At 47.4% G+C, this 19,418-nt stretch overlaps 1 protein-coding gene across 3 annotated transcripts in view; it reads right to left on the bottom strand.

The window, feature by feature from the left end:
* Window positions 1-2,558: 2,558 nt before the first annotated feature.
* Window positions 2,559-19,418, bottom strand: part of LZTS1 (leucine zipper tumor suppressor 1) — a 48,996-nt gene continuing 32,136 nt past the window's right edge. For 2 of the 3 annotated variants that reach the window (XM_045458037.1, XM_045458047.1), the window contains exons 2-4: window positions 11,849-12,326; window positions 9,553-10,356; window positions 2,559-6,744 (exon numbers count right to left, since the gene is read on the bottom strand). In XM_045458037.1, the coding sequence (XP_045313993.1) occupies window positions 6,073-6,744; window positions 9,553-10,356; window positions 11,849-12,193 (1,821 nt within the window). In that variant the 5' untranslated portion in view covers window positions 12,194-12,326 and the 3' untranslated portion in view covers window positions 2,559-6,072. The remainder of the gene's footprint in view (window positions 6,745-9,552; window positions 10,357-11,848; window positions 12,327-19,418) is intronic. The other variant, XM_045458057.1, reaches the window with a different exon arrangement.

The following is a 19,418-nucleotide window of genomic DNA, read 5'->3' as shown; positions in this document are numbered from 1 at the left end:
GGCTTTTTGGTGATCTTCATTGGAAGTGATGGGAGGAACTGTTTCTGAGGGAGAGGAAGGTGAGGGCTGTTGTAGGAGATGTTTGGGGCAGTAAGAGAGAAGGTGAGGTGGGAGAAGCACTGTAAGTCCCCTGTTAAGGTGTCTGCGGAGGCCCCCAGGAAAGGGGAGATTCCCAGGAGAGGGAACTGGGGTGGGCATGGGAGGTCCAAGTTAGGAAAGGATGATGACCCAGTCTCCCAAAATATTGACATAAGAGGACATTTTGGTTTTTCAACCTTCCTTTTCCTATGCCAATTTCCCCCATGCTGCCTTTCCATACAGTACCACCAATGCCTGTTATCACCCTGTTAATTTCCTTCATGGCACTTATCTAAATTGAAAATCATCTAATTTACTTCCAGAGTATAAGCTTCATAAGGAGAAAGGCCCTTCACTATTTTTGTTCACTTCTGTATTTCTGGTATCTAGAACAGGGCTTGGCATAAAGTAGAACTTAATAAATGTGTGTTGAATAAATACATGTACGTTCACATGAATGAATGAAATGATGAAATTTCAGGACTTGCAATGCCTGGGTTGGGGAGAAATTTGGAGGCAGTGTGACCTTCATATGATTCAGAAAGCACCTGATGCAGAGGCTGCCTGGGGACAGTGGCCGCTCTGCCTCCCACCTCACAGGCGCAAGTGTGCACACTATGTTCCTGGTTTTATGAGGACCCTGAGACTGTGCTCCTAGTACTGGACAGGCTGAGGCTCCAGCTGCTTGTTCTCTGGAGAGGAGGAGCCCCTCTCTCTTTTTCTATCTCTCATCCCTCCCCCCCTTTTTCTAAAATAATAAGTAGGTCTGGGGGCTTAAGAAAAGGCTTGTGTCCTCAACAGCACTTCAGGGGAAGATGGGCAGGAAGAAGGCTTTGCTCTCTACTTTGCTGCCCCTCCTACAGCTAAGGCAGTCTTTAGCCCCACACATTTCGAAGAGTCCTGCTTTTCTATTACTCCTAGCCTGTTGGACAGAGAGAGGCTTGTTGAAGCAGCAAGTAATGGGGTTGCTAGAGAATGGCTGTTTTTATGCCACATAAGAAATCACCATGAATTTAGTGGCTTAAAAACACTGCCATTTAATGTGCTCATGGTCCTGAGGTCAGGATTCTGGAAGGGCAGGATGGGGGGAAGCAAACCCCTGTTCAAAGGGGAGGTCTGCTGGATCAGCTGCACTTAGCTGGAGCCTAGCTGGGACAACAGGATTACTCCTGCTCAATGGATGATGACTGACCCAGTCTGATCTCTCCAGCATACCAGAGGGGCTTTTTACTTGGCAGCTCAGGGCCCCCAGGAATATACATTTGGAAGCTTCCAAGCTTAGGTTGCCTTCGAAGCTTAGGCTAGAATGAGTTGGGCATCACTTCTGCTGACTTTAATTGGTTAAAGTGAGTCCCAGGGCCTGCCAGAACTAAAGGGGAGGGGCCACACGAGGGTGTGATTAGGGGAAGGCATATTGCAGTGGCTGTCACCAATGCAATAGCCTACCCAACATGAGTCAGATCTAGGAGGAAGAACAAGACGCGTTACTCCAGGCCTGAGATGACCCCTTTGTTCCAGTACTGGGCCTTGAAATTAGATAGATGTAGGCTCCCATCCTGGCTTGGTCACTTCTCAGCTGCCTGACCTTCCTTGGCTTTGGAGGCTTACTGCACCCTGGCCTCCTGCCTCTCCAACCTTCAGTGCTGCTCCTGTCACGTGTATAGACAGGCAAGTGTGAACACCTGTCCTGGGATGTGCTTCCTGTATTTCCCTTTCTGCTTGTGCCTCTTATGTCCCATGGTTGCTCTCCAGGCACTCTCCTGCCTGCCTCCTTTCCAAGACACCATGATCTGTCCCCTCTCTGAGGCATTGCCATCTACCCCTCATGCGTTCCACAGGCTACCTTGTGTTTTCAATTTTCTTTTTACATCTCCCTTCTGTCTCCTGCCATCTGAGTAGAAGCCCTTTGAGTGTAGGATTTGAGTCCAGAGAAGCTGGGAATCCTTGTCAAGGTGAAACAGGCAGGTTGGCTTGGAGAAGGCTAGACAGATGGCCACTGTGGTGACTGCACCTTCCCAGCTGGGAGACTCTGAGGTAGTAGCAACAAGAGCCACTCTGGTCTCCTGCCAAAGAGGCTGGATTCAATAGGCCAAGGAATTTGCTGGTGAGGTGAGCAGCTAGAACATGAGAAAGGGGAGGCTGAGGTTGGGGTTGGTGGGGGGGTTCTCTTTTGGAGAGGACCCTGTGCCTTGCAGACAACCATGTCCCTTAGTCTCCTTTTCTCCTTCCTCAGGATCAGTCCAGGGTCTGTTCATAGATAAAATCACAGGGTTGGAGAGTAGTAGAGACTGGCTGGAAGTCCACATGATGCCAAGGCCCGTGCTTTGCCACCAGCCAACACTGCCTTCATCAAGGCTGTCTGCACCTCTCTCACTGGCAGGTTGAGATGTCACCTTTCCTGTTCCAGGGGGAGAAGCCCCAAGGAGCTGCCATGCCACAGCCTGGAAAAGCAGGGTAGCTTGAGTAGACAAAAGTGGTTCTAGAGGGCATGAGAAATGGCATTCTTTATTCATAAATAGAAACATAAAATTATCAGAAATAGTTTACATGGCCATTTTTGGGCATCAAAAATAAAACAAAGCTGTCAAAAGCAAATCAATCAAACAAAATAACAAGAAACCACCTAGAGAAAAATGACTATGTGCATATTCTTCCAAATGCCAGTCTGTCCAAAGCCAGCCTTGACTGGAGGTTCCAGCTCTGCCTGTGGACTCAGCACAAGACCGACCACACAACAGGTGAGGGAAGCATCTACTGTACAGGGTGCACAGCTTCCTGCCACAGCAGCTCTGGCTCAGGAGAACTCAGGATCCATGGGGAAGCCCTCTCCCAAAGCTGCTTGCCCCAGCCTGCCTTCCTCTGGGTATCCCTCTCAGCTGGGCCGGGGCAAGAGCAGGGCAAGGAGCAGAGGCTCAGCAAGTGCTTCTCAGGGGAGAGCTGGCTCTCCCTGGTCCCTGTAGAGTTCAGTGCCTGTGGAGGCCAGAGTGCACCCAGCAGGACACAGCAGCCAGAAGAAATACCCCCAGGGGAACCCTGAGAGAGTCTGGTCATTGCAAGGCCCGGAGGCAGAGTCCCCTTCTTGGTGAAGTGGTGCTGGATGCTGCTTGCTATCTCTTTGTAGGCAGCCAGAGCATTTTCAGACCAAGCATCCTTTGGAAGAGCAGAGCCAGTGGATCTGACTGAATGAGCAAGTATGCCAGCAGGAGTGTTCAGAGCAAAGGGCAGCCAGCTTCTGCTGGCTGGCCCTGGGCCAGACCCTCTGCTCTGAAGCCCTGTCATCTGACTTCCCAGTCCCTGCTCAGCCTCTGTTGTTCAGAGCCTCCTTCCAGAAAGGCTGAGTTTGGCATGGGGAAGGGAAGAAGAACCACATGGCAGTGAGGTCGCTATGTTACACTGTTGCACTCTGGTGCCACTTTGGGCTACTCTGGGGCCTTGGGCTGGTGGCAGACCAGGTAGGGCATCCATGGTTTGGCTTTAGGTCAGGATGCAGAGTGCAGGGCAGTGTCACACCATGGTGGAGTGCAAACCTTGCCCCTGAGCGCCCTCCCCTGGGCTTAGCACACACCTCTTCTCAGGCAAGGTCTTGAGCGCAGGGTGCCAGGCTTTTGGCTGCTTTTTGGGGGTGGGGAGTGGTGGGTTATCTCCAGCCTGGGAAGGAAACAGCAGCCCCTTTATCTCGTGGCAATCTCACTGAGAAAAAGGACTCAAACAAGGCACAGGCTGGTGAAAATAGAGGGAATGAGGGCAGTGTGTAGGAGTGCTGACAATATAGACTCCATTTTTGGCCCTCCATCTTGTTCGTGTTCACTTGATGACCTCTCTTGGGAATACGTGTTCTGGGCCCCTCGGAGATTAACATACGTACCTTAGACATGCCTTCCAAGGCTGGTATTGGGGGAGGCTTGTTTCAGCCTCCCATGAATCTGTTAGAACACAGTCTTTCCTCTTCCTGATGAACAGGTGGTGCCACAAGATCTAATTAAAGGTTAGCTGTCAATTAGGTGCATGCAAACCCTTTGATCTTACTATAATGCCTTTCTGTGTGTTCCCTGGCTGTATAAAATCTGTGGACTAAGGTCCAGACTTTGTGGAGAATAGCTGTGTAGAGTGCCTGGATCATCCCCCACCCTATTCTGTCAGTACATTACCCTGAATAAAATTCTGTGTAAACTGAATGGAGTCACCTGCTTTGTTTTCTGGTCTCAAAGTGCCTTCTCAGTTTGGGAGATAGTATACCATCCCTGTTCCACTTTCTAACAGTGTGGCTTAGGGAATGGGATATCTTTGACTTGAGGGTCTGCACTGTGCCCTGTGGAGGGCACTGCCCTCCAGGCAGGAAGGAGGCTTTTAGTCTATCTGTTTCAGGTTTAAATCTAGCCTATGACTAAGAGCAATTGCTTGAAATTCCAGAAAAGCTCCTCTGTCACATGAAGGCAGCAGGACAGGCACAGTTTAACCTCAGGGACTAGAAGGCAGAGCCAATTGCAGGGAAGGTGGCCCTGCCCTCAGCCCAACTCAGAAAGAACGTGGTGGCTCTGGAGGAATGGGGGCTGTAGTTGGGGTGGGGGGAAGGTGATGAGAAGCAGCTCCCACTCCCACTCTGGGTCCTATAAAGACTGTGGTCAGGGAGGCAGAACCAGGGGTTTGGTCTCAGATTGCTAAATACCCAGACTCTCATCCCTCCTACCTCAGTGAACCCCTCTCAGCAAGCAGGCATGAAACTCAGGAATCCAGCAAGGCTTGGCTGTCCTAAGAAAGAACAGCAGCTGTAGCTTGAGTCAAAAATAGAACATGGAACAGTTCTGGCTGCCTGCTAGATCTGGCTTGCTTCTGAAAAGACAAGAAAGAAAAAAAGACGAAAGAAGACCAAAAATTTTTTTTTCTCTGAACCAAGCAACTGAGAAACTCCACCATTCTCTCCTCCCCCAGCTCTACACATCTTTAGAAGAGAAACACCACCACCCCCTCCCTGCCCCCCTTCCCCTACCAGGTACTGGCCCAGCCCCCAGAAAGCTGAAGCCCTCTGGTTTCTTTACAACTGGGGGCTCCTATGGGGCCCAGGTGGAGGGAGGCTAGCCAGTGACCCTGGGGCTGTTCATTAAGACTGTATTTGTGCCTCTTCTCTCTGCCTGGGGCTCTGGGGATTGCCCCCGACCTATAAGCCACACCCACCCTGTGTCAGGTGCTTTTAATCTCCCCCTCCCCAGGGCCTCAGTGTCTATGGCTTTAAGAAGAGTGGTCACTGAAGTCAAATTTGGGCTACTAGTTGTCCAAGGCTGCTCACCTCCAGTTAGCAGGGCCCAGCAGGGTCTGGTCATTACTACCTAACCTTCTCTGGGCTTTGCTGAGTCTAGACATTCCTGGGCTGCCCCAGCTTTCCCCTCCTGTCTGTGGCTGTCCAGAATTGGGACAGCTCTGATGTTGCTAAGCAAGGTTCCCCACACCTCACTACAAGCCCTACAACTCGGAGACCACAGGAAAATAGCTCAGGTTATAAACAGGTCAGGATCCAAGGCTTATGGTCACAGATGGCTTCTTTCTACTCCCAAGGCATCCCAATGTGTCCAGGGGCAAAAAGGCAGTTGTGGGAACACACAGAAGGGAGTTTCTGTCATGGGGTGGCCATTGGCCAATATGGCAGTCACCATCATCCCTGGGAGAGGGTCTAAATATTTTTAAACAAAGGGCAAGGTTTAGGGATCTATTAAGCAAATGACGGAGATCCCTGGATGCATCTGTTGGGAAAGCTAGAGGTCTGGTGGGCTGGAGGGATGGTATATGCTGGAATGTGGGCAAGGGTTGGAAAAGTCATGTAGCAGTCCTTCTCCTTCTCTCTCCTCCCCTGTTGGGTCCCAGGTCTGTGCCTTGGGGAAGGTTTCTCTCAGAGACATGAGTTATTGAGCAGGGTAGTAGGGAGAGGAGCCCTCCTTTACAGGCTCTGTACCCCTGCCTCCCAATGTCAGGTCCCAGGCTCTCCCTCTCCCAGGAGGCCCCTCAGATCTCAGTGGCTATGATATCCTCGTAGGGGATGTCGGCCCCTTCAAGGTCAATTTCAAAGGCCTCCCCTGCACCGTCCCCATGGGCCAGCTGCTGCAGGGCCTTCTCCAGGCGCTGATTCCGCTGGTACATGGCCAGGTAGCTCTGCTGTAGCTGCTTCTGGTACTGGATCACCTTCTCCTTCTCCTCCTTCCACACCAGCCGCTCATGCTGGAAGCCTGAGGACATCTGGTCGTGGCCTTGCCGCTCCTCCTTGAGCTCTGCACGCAGCCGCTCCAACTCCCGCTGCAGGGCCGGGATGTCCTCAGAGAAGGTAGTCCCAGGCCCTGGCCCTAGCCCTGGCCCCAGAGACACAGCTTCCCGCTGCAAGGCAGCCTGGGCCCGCAGCTCCAGCAGCTCCTGCTCCAGCAGGTTCACCTTCTCTCGGAGAAGCTCGGACTCATTTTTCTTGCGCTGAAGCTCATTCTCACAGACCTCTAGCTCCAGGCCCTTGGTGCGCAGAGCACTCTCTAAATCCTGAGTCTTCAGCTCCATGCCCTCCAGTTTGCCCCGTGTGTCCTTCAGCTGTGCCTTCAGACTAAGGATCTCACTAGCCTTGGTGTTGATTTCTGTCTGGGACTCCTTCAGCTGCTGCTTCAGAAGAGAGATTTCACCCGACTTCTGGCACACCTGCCAAGGGTTGGGTTGGGAAGAAGAGAAGGTGCTAAGATATAAGAGGTCCTTATCTGGGGAGAGTAACATCTTAACTGCCTAAAGAATTAGACTGGTCCTGACATGGTGTCTCAAGAGAGTTCCCAGGCATGATGGTCTGGGTGACCCGTGAAGGCCAAGCCCCTCTCTGAGGTTCCTGTCATTCTGTAGTCTTAGTCTGTCCACATGCCTGTCTCAACCCCAAATTAGAGTCTATATCTCAATCAGTACCCAAACCCATGGTTGTGTGTAAACCAATGCTCACTACTGGTAGCTCCATCATCCACACTTAACATTAATGACCTTGAGTTCCATGTCTGGCAAACTTCTGTCATTCATGTTTGTGCCCACATCTTCTGACCTCACCCTTGTGCATACCTGGCTCCCCTCCCTCCCTACTGGGGGTAAAGACTATTTTCAAGCATTAACTGCTACATGCCAATGACCAGCTACATGCCAATGACCAGCAACACGCCTGCCTCAGAGACAGTGTCCAATTCAGATCTGCCAAATGACAAGCTACTATGTTCTCCCCCTGCCCCACCCCTCCACCATTTCTATTCTTTTTTTTTTTTTCAACGTTTATTTATTTTTGGGACAGAGAGAGACAGAGCATGAACGGGGGAGGGGCAGAGAGAGGGAGACACAGAATCGGAAACAGGCTCCAGGCTCTGAGTCATCAGCCCAGAGCCCGATGTGGGGCTTGAACTCACGGACCGCGAGATCGTGACCTGGCTGAAGTTGGACGCTTAACCGACTGCGCCACCCAGGCGCCCCAACCATTACTATTCTTGTTCCCCTTCGAAAGTTGGCCAAAAGCAGCAGACAAAGTCAAAGGCACTGATTCAGACCCATGCATCTCTGGGGTCTTGACCATTTGGGGTCATGGGTGGCTCAAAAGATGACCTAGACCAGTCTGGTTGGCTGTGTCACAAGAATGTTTCCAGCTGGCCTGTGGGAAAGCTGGACAGAATGAAGGTCAGAGCCTGGGCCTCTACAGAATGGATTCTTGGAACAAGACCAGAAGCTACCTTAATTTTTCCTCACTTCTCTCACAGTAGGAACCCCCAACTCCTTGCTCTCATGAGCCACTTATGAAGCAATGCATAATCTCATCCACAATGCTTGTGTGGAACCAGGAATGTCTTTCTAAGGCAAAGCCTGTGTTTGTTTCATGGAGGGAGCAACATAGAGTCATGGTTGAGGCATGGGCCTGCTTTTGAATCCTGGCTCGACCACATCTGTATATGATTGGCTGATCTTGGTGATAGTATGGGGTAGTGATTAAAAATGTGAACTTTGGAGCCAAATCATTAAATCAAATCCTGGCTCTGATACCTATTATGTGGTGATCTTGGGCAAGTCATTTAACTAGTTGTTTGCTACTATAACCTCTGTGTTGTCAGTTTTCTTAACTAAATTAAGGATTATTTATAATAACCCTACTTCATATAATAACCCTATGAAGTAGGGTTATTATAAGGATTAAATGGGAGAACCTAGGGTTTGGCACTTAATAAACACTTGATAAATTACTATTCTAAATATGTTTGCAATATATTTATGTGATATTATAAATACTTATTTTATTTATTGTTTTACTGTCTAGACTGACTGGACAATCTGGGAATGAGGTCACAGTGATGTCTAGCTTAGCTGGGAATTGGACAAATAAGCATGGATGCCTAGCACCAGGACGAGCTTATATCTTTGAGGTGCCCCAAAATGTCTCTGATCCCTGGCTGAGAAATGATCATTAGGGTGGGGTCTTCTGTGCCATCATCAATAGGAAAGAGGAAAGACCCCTATGGCCAGCATCCTTTCCTATGTGGGAAGCCTGGCAAATAAGTGATTTTCCCTTCTCACCTGTCCAGTATCCCCATTCATCTCTTTCATAGAAAGGATCATTTTCCTCTCTACTCCTGATAACATTTGTCACTCTAATTTCTAGAATGAGTACAGAAAGCTCCAGTGCAAACAGGTGCTTATGTTGCTGAGGATGTGTCACCCTGACCTGGGGTGGCACTGGTCTAATCAGACACAATGCCTCCTCAGTTCCTTTCCAGGGTAGGAGTCTTTGGGGAGAATAAAAGAACCACCATGCCCACACCCCTATCTGTCCCCTGTGCCACCTTGAGAGGCCCTTCAGGTGAGAAAAGCTATTTTCTGGAGATCAGAATGTGGGGGTTAGCTTCTCCAGCTAAGCCAGGTCCAGATGCCTCATTTCCAGATATGGTGTGCCCTTCTCTTGCTCTTCTATGTTTCCATTGCAGTCCACCAACTGGAAGCCCCACTTACAGTTCTGTGTAGAATGGCCCATTCTGTCAGTGATACCTGCCACAAATGAGGTCACTCTTACTAGTGCGTGGGGTCCCTTCTCTCAAAAATAACAAAGTCTGCTCTCTTGTGGGCTCTTGAACCAGCGTGAACTCATGCTCAAGCATGGTTTGTGTTTCTTTTGAGCTTCCTGCAAGCAGATGAAGTGGGTCGGCCCTCAGCCCAGTGAGGCCTCTATTCTCTCAGTTCCAGCTCCTCAGTCAATGACTCAGTTAGCAAATTGAATTCTGGGGGCCATGAGGCCCTGAGGCGGGAGAGAGTAGGAAGCTCACACTAATTGTACTCCCGACATGGTTCACCATGGAGCCCTTTGTTTGGGTCACAAGGCTGGCACTCTGGCTCACTTTGTCTGGGCAATTTGTGTACACACACCATGGGCTAGAACCTGGAGGAGAAGTGGGGACTGGTATCAAATAGCTGACCACCCCAAGCCCCCACCATAAGCCTCACCTCCCACTGAGTCTCTTCCAGTGCAGGGGCAAAGCTGGTCTTCTCCTTCTCATAGGACTTGAGCTTGGTCTCCAGCAGGTCCTGTTCCTTCATGAGGCTCTCAAGCTCCTGCCGGAGCTGCCTCTTCTCCTGCTGGAGCTGGAGCACCTGGAGGTGCAGCACCTGCTGTGTGCGCTGGCTCTTCTGTGAGGCTTGCTTCAACTTGCCACTGCACTTCTGCTCCAGGCCATCCAGCTCCTCCTTGCAGCGCCACTGCCGCTCTTCATAAGCCTGACTGGAGGCCAGCTCCTTCTCCTCAAGGCTACGCTGCAGCTTCTGGAGTGCTCCCTCCCTCTCCAGCAGCTTCTGCTCAAGCTCCTGGATGCTGCACTCATCTGTGGAGATGGGGGAGCGGATGCATGAGGAAGCCTTGTCTGCCTTGCTTGGGTGGGCCAGCTTGCTGCCCCCATCGGAGAAAGACAGAGCCTTCAGACTCATCATGTTGCTGTCCTGGAGGATGATGCCCTGGGTGATATTGTGGGCTGAGCCCCCAAAACGGCTGGTGGGCCCCACTGGTGTAACCAGTGGATCCAACTGGTAGCTGCTGCTGGTGCTGTGTGTGGGCAGGCTAGACATGGAGTTCCGGCCAGAGTCAGACAGTGCCCCAGAACACAGGCTGGGCTTTGGATCCTGTTCCTTGGGCTTGTCTGGAGGGGCAGGGTGCAGCTGGTGGCTGGCGCTCTCAGGGGATGAGTGGAGGATGGCTCCTGACCGTGGCAGCACAGGCTTGAATGCTGTGGGCCTCACTGCACCTTTCTCTGACCCCTGGTGAGGAAAACAACCATATTGATTCCATGTCTCACTTCAACTCCCCTCTCACCTTTCCCTCCCTTGCTGGGTGTGTATGCTGGCCACACAGCATCCTTTTTGGTAATAACCATAGGTGATCTTGCCTGTTGCTATGAAGCAGCTGAATATGGTGAGTCTCTCTCAAGAAGGAGGAATTCCTTTGTGGCTAGGGGATGTACTTAAGGATCACTGAGTTACTTTGTTTTACAAACTACTAACCTGTCATCAGCTTGTCCCAGCCCTTGTGAGATGATGAATAGCATCTTTAGGTTCCCTGGCTGAGATCCCTAGGCCAGGGCTCTGGTTCTGGGTCTCTGTGTGGTGTAGGGTAAGGGCATTAGGCTCAACAAGCATGGTCAACAAGCATCCCTTCTTCACCTTCACTGCCCCTTCCAGTAGGCCAGAAGCAAGAATACTGGCTGTGACTAATATCAAAGGGTTGGGAAGACCACTTGCAATAACAATCCTTTTTTTTTTTTAATGTTTATTTATTTCTGAGACAGAGAGAGACAGAGCTTGAGTGGGGAAGGGGCAGAGAGAGAGGGAGACACAGAATCCGAAGCAGGCTCCAGGCTCTGAGCTGTCAGCACAGAGCCCGGCACGGGGCTCGAACTCACAGACCATGAGATCATGACCTGAGCCAAAGTCCGACGCTCAACTGACTGAGCCACCCAGGCGCCCCAACAATCCTTTTCTTAAAACTGTCATTTTCATTGGAAGAGTACCTTGCAGTCTACAAAGCTCTATGCAAACTAAGTGGGTCACTTCCTAGAATATCAAAGTCATGGATTCATCCCCCCAGGTGGGGGCATGTGATTAACTAGGGAAATTGTTCTCAAGTCCACTGGTTGGACCCATGAGAACTTGAGCTGGCATAAGGGCTGGATTTCTGACTTTATAGGCCTCTTTTGACCTCATTTCTGCTAAACTGATGGTAACAAACTCAGTTATTATCCCACCGAAGACACTTTCAAGGCCTGGCTTGAGTGAGGAGCTGCTGCACCACAACAGCAGCAAGTGAGGGAAAGGCCCACCTTCAGGAGTCTGCTAGCAGCAAAGCTGCTAGCTCTCTACAAGCAGACTCTCCATTGGCTCTTCCAGATGATAATAGAGCTCCCTCCCCTTGCCATGTACTTGAAAATGCTGCTGTTGGTCCTGTTTTGACAATCCAGAGTTACATTCCAGTAGGGCTCAGAAAGGCTTTCATTTCTCTTTTGCTTTTTGTGTAAGGGATCACTCAAGACTTCCAGTTTAGGGGCATGACCAGTGCTTCAATTCCCTCGTCCAGCCTTTGATCTTTGTGGTGTGACTGAGCATTTCCACCCTCACCACCACTGCCCTGGCTTCTTGGGTTTTTAAATGTTTGTATCACTGCCTTCATTCCCATCCTTGCCCCCACTCTCTTCTTCCCATTTTGCTCTCTATTGCTTTTCCAACCCACCCACTCTTACCAAAGACCCTTGCTTACCATTTCTAGCTGACTGGAGAAGGGCATAAGCTTGGGTGGGGTGGACGGGCCAAAGTCCACCCCAGCCTGGCCGCCTATGTCCCCACTAGACAGTGCAGTGTAATCTGGGTGGTGGGAGCCCCGGGCTTTCTGGCTGACCTTGATGTAGAAGAAGTCTTCACTCTTTCCCATTTTGGAGCTGGACTTGCCATGGCCTGAGTCCTGGGAGAAGCCAAATCTCAGAAGCCCATCTGAATATCGATTGAGTTTCTTGAGATGGGAGGACTTGCCCAGCTTGTACCGTGAAGCCCGGCAGTGCTTGCCATGGAAGCTGTGGCCAGAAATGAGGCTACTGACACTACCCATGCTGACTTGGGGCTAAAGACAGACAGGGCAGAGCAGGGATCTGGTGTGGCTGCAGCAGTAAGGGGCAGTCCTGGTACCAAGAAGAAGCTGCGGTCATAGCAGAAGCCTCACAGAACCTGGGAGAGCTGTAGACCTGTAAGGGGACAAAAGGTAGAAATCAGCCTGAGATGAGCAAGCCACAGCACAGTCCTCAATGGTGACTTCGTGAGGAGCTGCTCTGATGGCCAAATCTGAGCAGTAGAGAAATGTATGCTTCTCCTGATGAAAACTCAGCCTTGACTCTGTTACTGGACTCTTTTGTTCACTCTTCCTTTGTCTACTAATTCAACAAACATCACTGAGACCCTCCTTTGGGATGGCCCTCCTCTAAGTCCTGGGATACAGTAGTGACTAACATGGCTATTGTCCCCACATTCATGGGGCTTGTGTTCAATGTAGTGTGGACAAGCCATCAACAAATCAATGTTTACCATCCTTAGGATATATGTGCTGGGAGCGGGGAAATAAAGCACAGTGAGCAGCATAGAATTCTGGGAGGTCATTATTTTATACAGGTGGCACAAGGGAGGCCTCTTTGTTGGGGTTGAAGAAACCTCAAGAAAACGAGGGAGCAGCCATGTGGAAATCTGGGGAAGAGAGATGCTCAGAAGCCTCAAGAGCAAAAGCTCTAAGTCCCTGTGGTAGCTTGTGCTTGGCATATGTAAGATCATCCAGGAGACCAGTCTGGCTGGAGGATAGTTAGCAATGCGGGTGGTGTACAATAGTCAGAAGTCAGAGAACTAGCAGGTTCCAGGAAACATAGAGTGTGGTTGGCCATAGGGCTTGGACTTTTACTTTGATTGAGATGAGGAGCCCCTGCGTGACTCTGAGAAGCTTATTACTTGATCTGACTTAGGCTGTGGAGGGTCACTCTGACTGCAGGTTGGAGACAGTGGGCTGCTGATTGGCCTGGATGGAAGTGGTGGGCCAATTACATTAGGTGAGTGACTAACATGGCTGGGCCAGGGTGGTAGCAGTGTATTACATTTTAGGTATAATTTTAAAGTTGAGCTGATAGGATTTGCTACTGGACTGGATGCCAGACATAAGAGAAAGACAGGAGTCAAGAATGACTTCAATGCTTTGTTTTTTAATGTTTATTTATTTTTGAGAGACAGAGAGTGCAAGCAGGAGAGGGAGAGAGAGAGAGGGAGACACAGAATCCAAAGCAGGCTCCAGGTTCTGAGCTGTCAGCACATTGCCTGACACGGGGCTTGAAGTCACAAAATGTGAGATTATGATCTGAGCTGAAGTCAGACACTTAACTGACTGAACCACCCAGGTGCCTCCTTCAATGTTTTTATCCAAGCAACTAGAGGCCATAAGTTGCCATTTATTGAGAAACAAAAGACTACAAAAAGAGCCAGTTTAGGATGAGATGGGGTAGAAAGTAGGAGTTTGGTTTAAGACATTAAGTTTGCAGAGTCAATTAGACATCCAAAGAGTGCTGTAGGATAGGGAGAAGGATGGGTGAGGAGCTGTACATTTCCATGTAAAAGTTGTTTGTTCTAGAAGCCAGCTATGTCACTAGATGACTTCACTACAGAAGTAAAGGCAGGAAGATAAGGGAAGTCTGAGGACTGGTTAATGAAGGTCAGGAAGGTGAGGAAGAATGAGAAAGAGAAACTGAGAAGGCTCTAACTGATAGAGGAGACATAAGAAAGAAACTGTTTCATAAGGATGGTGTCAAGTGCTGCCGATGATGACTGTATTGGTCAATGGATCTGGCCAGGTGGAGGTACTGACCTCGATGAGAGTAGTTTGGGTGAAGGAGTAAAAAAAAAAAAAAAAAAAAGACTTTACCAGAGAGCGTTCAGGAGAGAAAGAGGAGGGAAATAATTGTACCCTCAAACATTGAGAAGTACCTTCAGTTTCGCAAAGTGATTCTGAAACACACTTAACATGTTTTTAAAAGTAATAGGAATGTACAATCTAGTAATCTCACTACTGAGTATCTACACCAAAAATACAAACACTAATTCAAAGGGATACATGTACCCCTATGTTTGTTGCAGTGTTATTTACAATAGCCAATCTATGGAAGCAGCCTAAGTGGGATGGGTGGATAAAGAAGCTGTGATATACACACGCGCACACACACATGCACACACACACTGGAATATTATTCAGCCATGTAAAAGAATGAAATTTTGCCATTTGCAATGACATGGATGGAGCTAAAGTATATAATGCTAAGTTAAATAAGTCAGAGAAAGACAAGTACTATACGATTTCACTCATATGTGGAATTTAAGAAACAAAACATGAACAAAGGGAAAAAAAGAGAAAAAGAAAAACCACAACACAGACTTAACTATAGTGAACAAAGCGATGGTTACCAGAGGGGAGGTGGGTGGGGGGATGTGTGAAATAGGTGATGGGGATTAAGGAGTACACTTGTCAGTGATGAACACCAGGTGATATATGGAATTGCTGAATCACTATGTTGTACACCTAAAACTAATATAATACTGTATGTTAACTATACTGGAATTAAAATAAAAAACTTAAAAGTTAAAGGAATGCATTTTATAATCAATGCTTAACATAACAATAACCTTGCCAGTCACCACATTGAGGAATACACTGGGATGTCAACACCAGCATATTTGTAGATTTGGACAAATCTCTAAGCATAGGTCACATGATTTTCAAAGCTGGGAAAAACTGTGGTTGTCATGCATTGTGAAGGAGTATTTCTCAGTCAAAAGACAGATGATGGGAGGGAAACTATAAGTTTAATAAAATGGGAAATGCAGAAGAAACTCTTTCTTCTTTCTTCTGCTCTAAATTACACTGTCAATCCTAAAGTTGTGAAAGAAGTCCCAGGTGGGTTATAGAGCACTGTACATGCACAGTGAAAAAGAACAAGAAGACTCTTTAGACTCTGAATATGAAGGCTTGAACTCAAACTTGCATTGTTATCATGAATTATAAAATAGTTATGTTATGAATAAATGCATTCTATATTCCATTAGTAGAAACTAAACACAATAAAACATCATGGTGTAAGTGCAATGTATGTTTTCTTTGAAAAGCTTTTTATTAAATTGATGTCCTTTTAGAATCAAAGAAACACAATTATGTCTACTGATAGGATTGTTATGAGAAGTTTATAAGCACCAAAATAATCTAACAGGTCTGGTATGCCTACTGAATGCCCAGTACCTAATAGGCACTCCACAACTGGTAGGTATTTTCATTGGTATCTATCATTGCTCTCTCCAGCATTCATCACCCCTATGTTATCCTCAATGCCTCACCTCATTTTCCAGAACTAGTGCTCTCAATTCCAAATGCAACTTTCCTGCATCCCAATCTCTAATGGTATTACTTAGAAATACAGAGTTCCCTGTTAATTTAACAGCTGACAAAGACAAGTTGTGTTTTTTGTCCCCCACATCATCTATCTTTTGCTTAGCTGGGACTTCAGATCCTAAGAAGTTGTCCAAATGTAGGAAAGCTATTTTTTTAATTTTATTTTTTCTTAATTTACATCCAAATTAGCATATAGTGCAACAATGATTTCAGGAGTAGATTCCTTAATGCCCCTTGTCCATTTAGCCCATCTCCCCCTCCCACAACCCTTCAAATAACCCTCTGATTATTCTCCATTTTTGCGTTTCTTATGTTTTGTTCCCCTCCCTGTTTTTTACATTATTTTTGCTTCCCTTCCCTTGTGTTCATCTTTTCTGTGTCTTAAAGTCCTCATATGAGTGAAGTCATATGATATTTGTCTTTCTCTGACTAATTTCGCTTAGCATAATACCCTCTAGTTCCATCCACGTAGCTGCAAATGGCAAGATTTCATTATTTTTGATTGCTGTCCATCGATGGACATTTGGGCTCTTTCCATACTTTGGCTATTGTTGATAGTGCTGCTATAAACATTGGGGTGCATATGTCCCTTTGAAACAGCACACCTGTATCCCTTGGATAAATACCTAGCAGTGCAATTGCTGTGTCGTAGGGTAGTTCTATTTTTAATTTTTTGAGGAACCTCCATACTGTTTTCCACAGTGAGGAAAGCTATTTTTCTCCCAAAGACTCTCCTGCACTCTGCACATTACACTACTTGGGTAATGGGTGACTTAGTTTTTACCTACCCAGTACATATTTATGAATATTTATATATACAAAGTTGTAGAGATACAACAGTTGGCTATGGCATCAGACAGATATGGATTTCAAAATTAACCTCTGTGAGGTTTCTTTGCTTATAAAATGGAAAAAAATAACTATTTCATAGGACCAATATGAGGATGAAGCAAACTAACAAGTGCAGTGCTTGGTACATGATCAGTGTTTTACATATGCATGTGTGATCAACAGAAGTCCAAGATGAGGGTGTTGTCCTCAAGAAGTATATAACATAGTTGGAGTATAACTATAATATTGGGTAGACATATTGCATGAATCTATTTGTGGCTCTCTTGCTCCACTACCATCCCCTCTCAGGTGGACCCTCCTCCACATTTGTCTTTCCCCAGTCTGTTCTTCCTAAGCATCTGAAGTGTCACAGTATCATGCTCCCTGATGGAAACCCTTCAAAGATTCTAATTGTTCCTAGAATAAGGCACTGGGAAGAGCTTGGTTTTCGCCTGCTGCTCCAATCTTATCTCACCCCATTTCCTACTTGCTCACATCCACAAGTATAACCAGACTTGTCTCTCCTCTGTTGGTGAATACACCAAACCTTTTCCCACTCAGGAGCTTTCACATCTCCTGTTGCCTCTGCTGACAATTCTCTTTCCTTAGCTCTTCATGCAGATCTTTCTCATCCTTCAGTTCTCAATTCAGATATTACCCCTGCATGTGGCTTTCTATGGTTATGCTGGAAAAAAAAATCTATGTCCCCATTACTATTATTCCAGCCTATTTATTTCCTTCATAACAATTGCTTAACTTGTAATAATCTTATTTTTTGTTTATTGTGTGCATCTCTACCAGAATGTAAGCTCTATGAAAGCAAAGACTTCAAATTTATAGCTCCTAGAACAAAAATGAGGAAGTGAGGCATTGGCTAAAAGAGGTTACATGAGGGGCGCCTGGGTGGCGCAGTCGGTTAAGCGTCCGACTTCAGCCAGGTCACGATCTCACGGTCCGTGAGTTCGAGCCCTGCGTCAGGCTCTGGGCTGATGGCTCAGAGCCTGGAGCCTGTTTCGGATTCTGTGTCTCCCTCTCTCTCTGCCCCTCCCCCGTTCATGCTCTGTCTCTCTCTGTCCCAAAAATAAATAAACGTTGAAAAAAAAATTTAAAAGAGGTTACATGATGTGGTCCTTGTCAATTAACTGGCCAGTGGCCAAACTGGGACTTTAACCTATACCCAAACTCCATGATCTCTTTGCTACAGCACAATGTTCATGGGGACTGTAGGTAAGGCTCGGAGATGTTAGGATGGCAAAGTAAGTTTCCAAGGATGGAGGAAAGCCTGGAGGAGAAATCAAGGTCCATGGCCTCTAGCTATAGCTTCGTTTCCCTTTGGCAGATGACAACAAGGTTTTAGGGACAGGTAAGCTCCCTGGTTCACCTGAGCAGCAGTATGGATCACCTCTGATGCACAAGCACTGTGCTAGGCTCTACAGGATCGAGAGGAAGAAGACTAGTGATGCCAGGGAGCAAAGGAGAAGAGTGGGTTTAGGATGGTGGCGTCTGGTCTTCTGAGTTTATTCCTGTCCTGTAGCTCCAGATCCCCTGTTCTCCACTTCCTAGCTCTTGACACACAGAGGAGCTTTGAAGTTTGAGATTATCCCCAGATCCACTTGAAGCTAAACTAATTACCTTTAAGTGTCTAGGCTTGTTCTGTTTTCAACTTGGAGAGAGCATTACAGAAATGTGGATCAATCCTAGTTCCCAAACCCTAGTTCTTCCCATCTACCCAACCCTGCCAGACTTGCTACCTCTGCCCTCAGGAAGGACAAGACAAAAGGGCATATTTGTATTACTGGGAAACAAAACCCTCCTGGCCCAGAGTACTGTATGTACTTGCAGTGAAAATAAGCAATCACACTGACCATGGAGATTCAAGAAGGGGAAAGAAAGAGGGAAGAAGGACAGGAGAGGAAAAGTAAAGGATCCATAGAACCTCTCACTAAGCATGTTATAGACCTTCTCCTGCATGACCTCCTACTGACTTCAAGGTCCAGTGATGGCTTCTGCAGCATTTAATCTTTCAGAGATGAATGGTCATCTCTCCAACTATCTTTAAACCTTCCTGAAGTCAGAGATGGAGCTGAAGCTTCTTTGTATCCCCCTTGGTATTGAGCACAGTGCAAAGAACAAAGAAGGTGCTCGGTACATTTTTAATAAAATCAGCTCACAGGAACATAGGGATTTATTGAGCGAGCTTCTGGAAGGGAAGATGAAGCATAGAGAAGACATATGACTTACACTGAGGTCCCACAACAGGTAGATAGGAAGCCAAGTCTATGAAAAACTAGAATTCAAATCTGGTTTCAATCCAAATTTCCATTTCTTAGACTTTGAGTCAAATGGCCACTTGGAGCAGAGTAAATTTACCCTCTCTTTCACTCCCCAGTCCTATCCAAAGTTTTTGACCAAGACAAAGAAATATAAGGCAGTGTCTGTTTTTAAGAATCTGGTTGAGAAGCAAGACAAATACACCTAGATAAAGAGTCTAAAAATCAGCACTGGTTTAATTGAAAACACAGGAGACACTGGCAGTAGTTGGCTGAATTAGAGCCAGTGCTCTCTACCCCCAGCACACGAGCGTTTTTAAATTTTTTCTTTTGTATAGAAGTGAGATAAAGGTTCTCACCCTACATCTACCTGTTATAGATTGAAGGTTTGTGCCCCCATAAAAATTGAATGTTGAAGTCATAACCCCCAATGTGACTGATGGTATTAAGAGGTAATTATTATAATATTAGTAGGCTCAGATGAGCTTGAGGATGAGGCCCTCATGATGGGATTAGTGCCCTTACAAGAAGAGACCAGAAAGCTTGCACTGTTTATTGTCTCTCTCTCTCTCTCTCTCTCTCTCTCTCTCTCTCTCTCTCTCTCACAGACACACACACACACACACACACACACACACACACACACACTCAATCTCTCTCCCCCTTTCTTTCCCTTTCCCTTCCTTCCATGGGAAGATACAAGAAGAAGGTGGCCATCTGCAAGCCAGGAAGAGAGCTCTCCCCAGAGACCAAATCTGTCAGTGCGT

This window comes from Leopardus geoffroyi, chromosome B1 (genome assembly GCF_018350155.1).
Source record: "Leopardus geoffroyi isolate Oge1 chromosome B1, O.geoffroyi_Oge1_pat1.0, whole genome shotgun sequence".
Taxonomy (NCBI): Eukaryota; Metazoa; Chordata; class Mammalia; order Carnivora; family Felidae; genus Leopardus; species Leopardus geoffroyi.
This window is presented reverse-complemented; position numbering and strand designations above follow the sequence as displayed.